Raw genomic sequence first — 10240 nt, forward strand, 5'->3', positions numbered from 1 at the left:
AAGCCACTGATCATCGTCGAGCTCCATTAACTCTGTCTCCACATGCGTCACTAGTTCTGTCGTCGCCTTAATTGCTGCTTGATTTCAAATCTTAAATCCGAGCAATGGCTATTTCCCTATGTCGGAGGCAGCAATAGAGAGGGGAAAAGCCCCCAAATCGCCATAATTCCACCACCTACGACCAGTCGACCACCACCACCACCACCACCAACTAACTAGTGGCCACCCAACGTCCACCACTACTCTTATTTTTCATATTTGATCAGTGAATTTTGAGAGAAAGTGAAGAACACATAGCGGGGAGAGAGAAAAGATAATAGAAATTCGTAATTTTGACTGAAGTTTGATTAGGTCATGCAATGACATTGCTTATCAATGTTGAAACTGACGTCGTTCTATTAAGTATTCACAAAACGTAGTCGTTTGATTTAGACGCATGTCATTTTATTAGCCACGTAGATGCCATGTCATTTTCTGTGATAATCGAAAATAAAATTGGAGTCAAAATTGAACAACTAATAAAGTTGATGTACATAATTAAACTTTTCTAAGTTCGCGACTTCGCGTCAAAAATAAATTTTGACATAAATTAGTGTAATTATATGCAATTAACCCCTTTTATATATATACTCGGACCATTACTTCTACAAAAGCATCATTCTAGTGCTCGAAAGTATAACAAAATAATCAAAATTATTTTGAATCTTATGTCACCCAATTTTTTTTTTATCTTATGCCCCTCATATTTTTTATCCATAAGTAAATTACACTTAAAAATACAAATGTGACAGACTAATTAGAAATATTAGAACTATATATATATATATATATATAATGATGGGAAATATTATTTTTCAAACTTAACAAACCCTCAATAATCAATGATTAATCACGAACCTAAGTTTATATATTCTTGGAGCTTTATGTTGCTAGACAAAACAACATCGAGTCACAAAACAATCATATGTGGACCAAACATAAGAGAATCAAATAAAACGCCAACCACTAAAAAATCATTAGGATGATGAAGAAGGATTAATGGGCGATTTAGGAAGCCAAATTTAGCAAAAAAAATTGTACGTGCTAACGACTTAAGACATAACAATTTGGCCCCCATAATATTCGACGTGGACTAGTTAATAAGGGTAAGTTTCCTAAGAGAAGACAAAAAAATCACATAAGTACTAATTTTGAGGTTACAAGATCTCAAGAAATGGGACCAAATTGGTTATGCAAAAATTGGTCCCAACCCATGTGACATTTTGGTACGACCATATGACAAATTTTATGTCAAAATATTATGATGTTATGACACCAAACATCAATCCCAATTAAAAATTGCACAATAAAAAGGCTGGTGAAATAGATGGTGTTTAATGGATCCCAAAGCCAACTTGCATGAAAATGCCCAACTGCTTTTCTTGGACGTTGCACCACTTGTTTATGGATTTATTTTTTATATCCTATTAGGTAAAAAACAAAATGGGGGAGGAGAGGAGAACTTCTTTTTATGTCGATATATTATGTTCATACTTTATGGTATATATAAATATGTTACTTACAAATAATTGATACGCGCACATGATAGATACTAATTGATCAACTAAAACAAGATGTTCTCCAATTGAATTTGCCGTCGCAAATTCAACTGTCATTCCGTAAATTTACGAGTTTACAAGCTAGGCACGATAAGATGTCTCGTGACATCTGATCATGCTAGAAACACGTGGGACTATTTTACCCCTCAATTAGCCACATAGGACATACCTTATTATTAAATGGTGATGAAAATAGAGGAGCTAGCGTATTTATTAGCCGAAATAGTGAGGTTTTGGAGATGCCAGCAAATGGTGGCAGTTAGTGTTGGCGTATAGTTTGTATGGCGACAAAGGATGATTGATTTAGGGAGAAGTAGAAATAGATAAGACATGTTGCTTTGCAAGTAAAACGTAGGTGAATTGAAGCTAGTTTGAGTTAACTATGTCTATATATAGTGGTCCATTTCATAGTATGACTTTTCTTTTGCATCTACGTTTCAGTCTTTTCTCATTCTAATGCCATGCCCCACTCTTGAAATGGACGGCTACTATTTTGCCAAAATAAACTCTTTTATATATTTTATTATATATGCGAACTACATATTAATTTAATTTCAGCACTCTCTCCTAACTAACCAAAAATACACTCAAACATTCCTACAACGTCATGTTAATCTGATTAAATATCAACACACAAATTTTCGAAAGACTGTACTAAGATCTATATCGAAACTTATATTTAATGATATATTTATATTTCAAAATACTAGCAGAATTATAAATACGATACTCCCTCCGTTTACGAAAATAGATCATAATTTGTCATTTTTATCTGTCCACGAAAACCTCTAGAACCTATTTTCGGAAACAGAGGGAGTATTACTAGTTTCACGATGAGACGGTCTAATACTAATACTTTCCTCTAATTAATTATCTATTATAATGATCATATGGTCCCAATTGAAAGGGGGTATATTTAGTTAGCCAGCCAAAATTTCTTGTGATAACAAAGAACATGTGGCAAAATTAAAGGAACCAAAACTTTATCCTACACATTTAGGTTTAACTAAGATTACTCACGCAATTGAGCTAATTGACATGGGCCCCACAAGAAAATCAACGGTCTAGATCAAATGCCAAGTGGGCCAAGTCCAGTGGGCCTCAGAAAAACCCACCACCGATCTTCATGGCGCCAGCTATGCCTTTTTTTTCTTTTTTCTTCTATGATTATTACTATACCATATATTATTAAAAAGAAACATATTTTAAATGGCAAAATTTCCAGCATGTGGGGCCCACCACCTGAACCAACACCTGGAAGCCGATAAGGTATGGGCCCCCACGCAGCCCAATTACCCTGGCCCATCCCTCTTCAACACTTTAAAAGATGAAAAAGAAATTTCTTTTAATCATAGACTGCAGTCAAAAAAAAAAAAGGGTAACAAAAAAGAAATAATAAAACAAAATGAAAAAAAAGGACACTGAGATTTCATCACTTTGAGATAGGTTTCCTATTGTTATACGAGCATGTGTGGTAATGTCACTGTTTCATTTCCCCCAACTAGCACACACCTGTTTTGTGATGCCACACTCTATTTTCTACACTACTGTTTCGTCACACATATATTCTATATATATGTATATTAGGTGCTAATTAATGTCAAATTATATTGTAGAGTAAATAGAAATGGAATCATGTTGGTAAATATAAGACCCAGATTATATAATATATGTGGGAAATATTAGAAAATTTTACTATGACTACAAGGTCAAACTAATTTTGATTTTTCAGTACTATATCATAGAAGTATTCATCGTTACATATTGCTATTAAATATCAAAAGTACGAATTGAACATGCATGTAGCTTGTTTTTGTGATGCAACCCTACTGCAAATTGATGCAAAGAAACAAAAGTACTAGAATGTAGCTGGTGAAATTAAAGTACATATATATATGCCTTTTCTTTTAATCAACTATATTTGGGGATCACTAGTGAGATCCAATTCTTCACCACTTATAGGCAGGTTATATGTTTATTCAAGAAATTTAATTTTCATACACAATTGAAGTGTTTTCATAGTCGAAGTAGCTAGCTAGAATGAAAAATATGTAAATGTGGAAGCTACTATTTTGCAAGTAAATGAGAATAATAATTTGTATGAAGTGTAACATGCAAATAATCAAAATCATACACTTACATGTTTCTCTTTGTAAGGATAATCAAATTAACCATATATAGTGATGAAATATCGTGCGACAGAAGGGAAAAAAGGGAGCAAAATCAAATGTGACTACTTCACAAAATCAACCGTTAAAAACATCGCCTTCCCCAAACCCTAAATCCTCCATATTTATCGCACACCACTTGGAAAAAAAAAATTAGTACCAAATCAAAAAGAAAAAGAGAGAAAAAAAAACAAACCAAAAAAAAAAAAAAAGATAGCTCATGAAGAATTTTGAAGACAAAAAAAATTAATCAAACCTCTCACGTGTGTGTTTTACACATCAAACTACACAAACACCATGGCTTCATGAGTGGTGGCTGGTGGCGTCATGCCGATCATCGCCGCCGCCGTGGGACCCACTCGCCTGCGAATCCGACATCCCGGCGCCGCCTCCTCCGCGGTACTGATTCAACCCCGCGAGCATGCCCAATTGCCCTTCCCCCATCCCATTGCCTCCGCCCCCGCCGCCGCCGCCGCTGCCTAATTGCTGGCTCGGCAGCAGCGCGATGGGCGCGGGAAAATTCATGAAATGCAGGCCGCTGGAGACGCTCCCTCTGTACAAGGCCGCGGCGGCGGCGGCGTTGCTGTTGATGTTCGGGAACGTCCATATCGGATCCCCGCCCATCACCTGGTGGTTGCTATTCGAATTCGCCACCATCCAGAAATTGGCCGGGATGGAGGCGTGGCTGGATGCCATGGCGCCGGTGCTGGATTGGAGCAAGTAGCTCCCGAGCTGGTGTTGCTGAAGCTCGTGCTCCGCTCTCCTCTTCCGCCCTAGGCCGTCTTGATCGGCGGATTCGGACAAATCCAAGGAATTCTCACGCATCTCCTGCTTCGCCTGCATCAAGCTAGGGTTTAAGTTGGAGGCCTGGAAGTTGAGGAGCGTGGCGGAGGAGCTCTCCGACGACAGCCCGAACATCGCCCCGCGGCGCTGCGACGACATGGCGTAGCTAGGGTTGAAGTAGGTGGATCTCAGCTGCGAGGGCACCGACATGCTTGAGCCGGAGCTGCGGAGGGAGATGTTGAGCGAGGTGAAGTTGGCGGGGATTGTGCCGGTGCCCGTCGCGGCGATGACGGCGGGCTCCGCCTGCTGGAGGAGCCACTCGATCGTCTCGCCGTCGGACTTGTGCCCGAGCTCGCGCGTCAGCTGGAAAACCCTAGCGGCGCACAGGGCCGGCATGCGGATGCGCCGCCCGCGGCCGTCCACCTTCGTGTGCCGGTCCTTGGTGGACGTCCGCTTCGGCGGCGGCTTCTTCGAGGCCTCCGCTGCCGCGGCGGCGGTGACGATCTGGAGGCTGCCCGCGGAGGCGGAGGCGGAGCTGGAGGAGTTGTGATTATTAGGGTTTGAGGCGTCGGCGGTGGAGATGGCGAGGGAGGGGTAGGAGGAGCTCGTGGATTCGTCTTCCTTTTTTTCGAGTAATTGGAAGGGGAAATTGGGACGGCTGTTGTGGTGGTTGTGGTGGTGGTGGTGTTGGTGGTGGTGGAGGTGGAGATGATCATCACCTCCTTCCATGATCACATTTAAATATACTACCAAAAATGGATATAAATAAAACCCCACTTCTTAAAAAACCTTCCTTTTTCTATATTTTTTTGAATATGTAGGAATAGAGCTAGCTTAATTTAATTTAATGTATGTGTGTGACTCTATGACTCTATGTGTTTGATTTAAGAAGTAAATATATATGTGTGTGTGTGTAAAAAAAAAGAGGAATGCTAGCTTGATTCTTTCTTCTCTCTTTTGGGATGGTGGCCTGTAATTCCTCTCACATTCTATGTGTTTCTTGCTTCAACAATGGAAGAGAGAGAAAGAAGAGAGAGAGAGAGAGAGAGAGGGAGATGGGATAAGAGAGGAGGACAAGCTTTAAGCAACAAAGATAATGAGTGGGAATTATATGGGGTGAGCTTTAAAAAGCTAAAAAGAAAAAAAGAAAAACAAATTGCAAAGGGGAAAAAGAAAATACTTGCTTTTGTTGGGGCTCTTTTTTTATTGTCTTTTTGACAAAAAAACCCTTTGTTGAAATGCACTAGAAAGAAGAATAACGAGATTTTGCGATCATTCTTAATTCTTATCTATTTATTCATTCTCCTCTTTTTCGTTTTTGGTGATAATTGTGGTAGTTAAAGGAATTATATTATATATATAGTAGTATATCCTTTTTCTTTCTTGCCAACTCAAATCTCAAAACTTCTTCTAACTAATAATTAATCATAAACATATATTCTTATACCTAGTACACTTAACTTGAGTTATAAACATTTGATAATATATACTTCCAAATATTTTAATGCCCAAAATTATATAGGAAGAATTAGTTTTTCTTGACTTGGACTTATTTTGCAAACATTTCAATTCGTTTTTTTCCTTTTTATATTATTGTGGTTGGACAGAAGCTTTGGTTCAGAGTCCACGTGAGGTGCTCTTTTTATCATTCAATCCATAAAGACAATGGTGTCCAAGATGGGACCCAATCTCAAGTCAAAAAAATTGAGAGAGACATAGCAAAATATAAAATAAAATGGATTTTAATGAAAGATTGGTATACCCCTCTAATTCATGTAATCATTTCATTTTGCCTTTGGCTCTTTGCCTTTGTTCTGCACCTTTGAGCCTACTTCGGGATTCCTGCTGGAATTTGCTTTTTGGGCACTTGTTAATTAATTACCCTTAATCAATGTTTTCCATAAACTAAACATTCTTTGCTTGCTACATCGAGCCCTAAGATTTTTTAAATTTTTTTGTGTTGCTGGCACACAATCTTTTTGGAAAGCAAAATGATGTAGTTCAATTTTTAAATTATCCGATGTTATTGGTATATTTATGACTATTAAAGGAAGATTATATTACAGTAGGGAAATTATGGAGAAAATGGGCTGAATGCAGAATAAGATTTTTTTGGAAAATTATTTATTTCTGGGACTGAAACAATTCAATGCAGGTACATGTGCAGGATCGGAGATTGAATAGTTTTTGTAAGATATATAGAGATTAATGTTCATGATTAATTTTACTTTAAAAGTTTAATTTTGTTTTTTGGTAAAAGTTGTCATGCATGTAATGTAAAATATGCCATAATTTTTATTCGAGAATAGGGTATGATTATTATTATTATTATTATTATTATTATTATTATTATTATTATTATTATTATTATTATTATTATTATTATTATTATTATTATTATTATTGATCCCTAGACCTAGCCATACAAATTGGCTTGAATATTCCAAATGGGATCATCTGTCCCAAAATATAGTGTGTGCCACGTGTACCACTCTTCATTTCTTTATATTTTTAATTTTTTTTTATTCAATTTTAATTTATTATACTCTTATATAATATAAAGATAATTAACAAGGGTTCACTCATCCGTTTAGGGTTTATAATTATTTTTTTTATATTTATTTGAATTAATAATAGATTATTTGGGTTCATTAATTCAAAGTTATGGTATATAATTTTTAAAATTTTAATTTTTCAATGATAAATACTAATTAGAGTTTATAATATAATAATAATTTTTATTTTTACAAAAAATAATTTATAAAACAAAGAAATGAAGAGTGGTACGCGTGGTAAACACAATATTCTGGGACAGAGGATCCCATCCTGCCGAGATAATTTGCTCATTAATTAATCACTGTTAATAGCTCAGGAAAAAAAATTATAAATATGCTAGCTATCGCATTTATTATTAATTTCATTCAATATAATAACACTCTTTAAAAGAGAAAAATTAATAATAATACTTGAGCAGTTTAAGTGAGAAAAAGATGTGAAAGTTGATTCCGCCTATATATATATATATATATATAATGGTTTCAACGAGATCCCTCGTATATGGTGAGATATATAGAGAATTGTTTCAATGATATATGAGAGATCTCATTGGAAATTTAGTGAGAATTACATTTTTTGTGAAATTAAACTTCAAAGCCAATTAATACGGTCGTTACAACGGTCGTTGATCGCTAACGACCGTTTCTCTCGATCGTTAATTAAAAAAAAAAAATTCGATCGTTATTTTTTAAAATTCGACATCCGCTTTTTTAACGATCGAAATTTTCGATCGTTAATTTCGGTTGCAGTAGCAGTGTTTTCTTGTAATGACTTATAAACTATTTTAAAAAGATTATAAGCTCGGTCAAATACCCTCTAAATTATACATCTAGATTTTAATAAGAATAAGTAAATTACACATCTAGTTTTACTTTACCGTTCTAGACTTTACATTTCCAGAAAATAATTAATTGGAGTGTGCTCAATCTCTTGGGTGTCACCAATATTAGTGGCTTAGTGCACATATACTAGAATATGCAATATTCCAAAATCTGGTCGACATATATAATATATAAAAATTGATGGAAATTTAACATCATAATTACACAATGTGGGGAAATCTTAAATAGGTTGGATCATGCCACATATTTTATTTGTACACGCCTTTTTGGGTGACTTGGGATAAGAAATGGTATGGCTGCGAGACTGGCACATCTCACTACAAAAAAACGCGTTTTTACTGGCGAAAACTACCGGCGGCTATTTTGCCGTCGGTAGCTAACGGCGGCACGATGGCGACAGTCCAGGCGACCCGAACTTTCGAATTTACCGGCCATCTACCGACGGCAAATTCCCCGCCGTTAGCTAGCGGCGGCGACGCCGCCGTTAATATTAAAATACGCATTAAATAATTTATTTTATAGAATTAACGGCGGCAAAGTTGCCGCCGCTAGCTAGCGGCGGCATTTGCCGTCGGTAACCGTTTAAATATAGGGCAGCGGGTTCCTTCTTTTTTCAGTTTCTGCGCCGCACACACACACGAAAATCCACCCCCCCCTCCCCTGCCTGCTGCTGCTTCGCCGCCGCCGCCGACCGCCGCCGCCCTAGCAGGTATCTCTCTCTAGATCTATATATATATATATATATATATATAATTTTCACTTATATTATTTATTGTAGTTCGACGACCTCGTTTCACCGCCTTCTTCACGACACCCACCGGAAACCACCACCGTACGCTCTCTTATTTATTTATTTATTTAATTATGAATTTATTTATGTATTTAATTATATATTAATTAAATAGATTTATTTGTTATATATAGTTAATTAATTTATAATTGATTTTGTTTATAACTAAATTATATGAAGCATGATTAATTTTAAATTATATTAATCTATTTAATATATGTTGTTAGTTTAATTTTAAATTATGAAGCATGATTAATTTTAAATTATATTAATTTTAATCAATTAGTTTAAGAATTGTTTGTTAGAATAATTTATATATGTTGGATAATTTTGTTAAATTAAATGTTATGTGCTATGTGTTTATGAAATGTTATATTATTATATATATATATATATATATTGTGGGATAGATTTAATCAATTTCTTAAGGATCTTCTCCCTTTGGGATAGAAATTGATTATTTCTTAAGGATCTTCTCCCTACAAATGATTGTTTTTAATTTAATTACCATGATTTTTATTGCTTTTATTTGTATTGTATTATTGCTTCGACATTGGGGGGCCGGGTAGACCTAGTATAGGCTTAGTAAATTAGGACCACTATGGTCACTATAGTTGCTGGTAGAGTCGAGCACTTGGTAGTTAGGATAGTGGGGTTATGCTGTCGAAATTTTGTTAGATTTCAAGTAATTTATTATATTTTATTTGTTTTTTTCAATTAGAATTTGCAAGAATGAGTGACAATCGTATGTGGATGTACGCGAGATACAATGATCGTACTGCATTTGAAACGGGGCTTGAGTTTTTCCTTGAGTGGGCGTTCAATCAAACGGCGTACAGAGATGGACAAGGTAACATTAGGTGCCCGTGTAAGAAGTGCAAGAATCAAACGTATTTAGATGTACCTACGGTCAGAAAACATGTTAGTAGGCGTGGATTTGTCCTGAATTACAAAGTTTGGGTTTGTCACGGGAAAGCACCGCTGTATATGCCGAGAGAACATGCTATAATGAATGAGGATGATGGATTATACAATAACTACGAAAGGATGGTGCATGACCATGCTGGACCTAGTAATTATCAAGATCCTCCAAATCTGGAGCAGCCGCCCAATAATGACGCTCAACAGATTTATAACATGTTGGATGCAGCGGATACTCCATTGTACGCAGGATGTGACACGTACACACAATTAAGCTGGATGACTCAATTCATGAGCATAAAGACTGAAAGCCACATGTCAGAGAGGGCTTACAATCAGATGTCTTCGATGATGAAAGCTGCTTTACCAGAGGGTAACAACTGTCCAGAAGACTTCTATAGTACGAAAAGAAATCTACGTGGTTTGGGTTTACCAGTAGAGAAGATCGATTGCTGTGTTAATAACTGCATGTTGTATTGGGGGGAAACTAGTGAGCTACATAGTTGTATGTTCTGTGACCAATCACGATATAAGGACAGCTTGCGTGCATCTGGGAGTCGCAGAAAGAAACAAGTGCCCGCC

The 10240-nt window shown here is 36.4% G+C and overlaps 1 protein-coding gene across 1 annotated transcript; it reads right to left on the reverse strand.

Annotated features, from left to right (window-relative positions):
- Window positions 1-3741: 3741 nt before the first annotated feature.
- LOC131008905 (transcription factor TCP14-like) lies at window positions 3742-5650 on the reverse strand. Its single transcript, XM_057936013.1, has one exon. It carries the CDS (start codon window positions 5276-5278, stop codon window positions 4070-4072), a length of 1209 nt encoding a protein of 402 aa, XP_057791996.1. The 5' UTR covers window positions 5279-5650; the 3' UTR covers window positions 3742-4069.
- Between the last annotated feature and the right edge of the window lie 4590 nt (window positions 5651-10240).

The sequence above is a fragment of the Salvia miltiorrhiza genome, chromosome 2 (assembly GCF_028751815.1).
Source record: "Salvia miltiorrhiza cultivar Shanhuang (shh) chromosome 2, IMPLAD_Smil_shh, whole genome shotgun sequence".
Taxonomy (NCBI): Eukaryota; Viridiplantae; Streptophyta; class Magnoliopsida; order Lamiales; family Lamiaceae; genus Salvia; species Salvia miltiorrhiza.

Excerpts from the sequence above, each read along its gene's own strand:
- LOC131008905 (XM_057936013.1), bottom strand. The coding sequence starts at position 5,278 with ATGGAAGGAGGTGATGATCATCTCCACCTCCACCACCACCAACACCAC.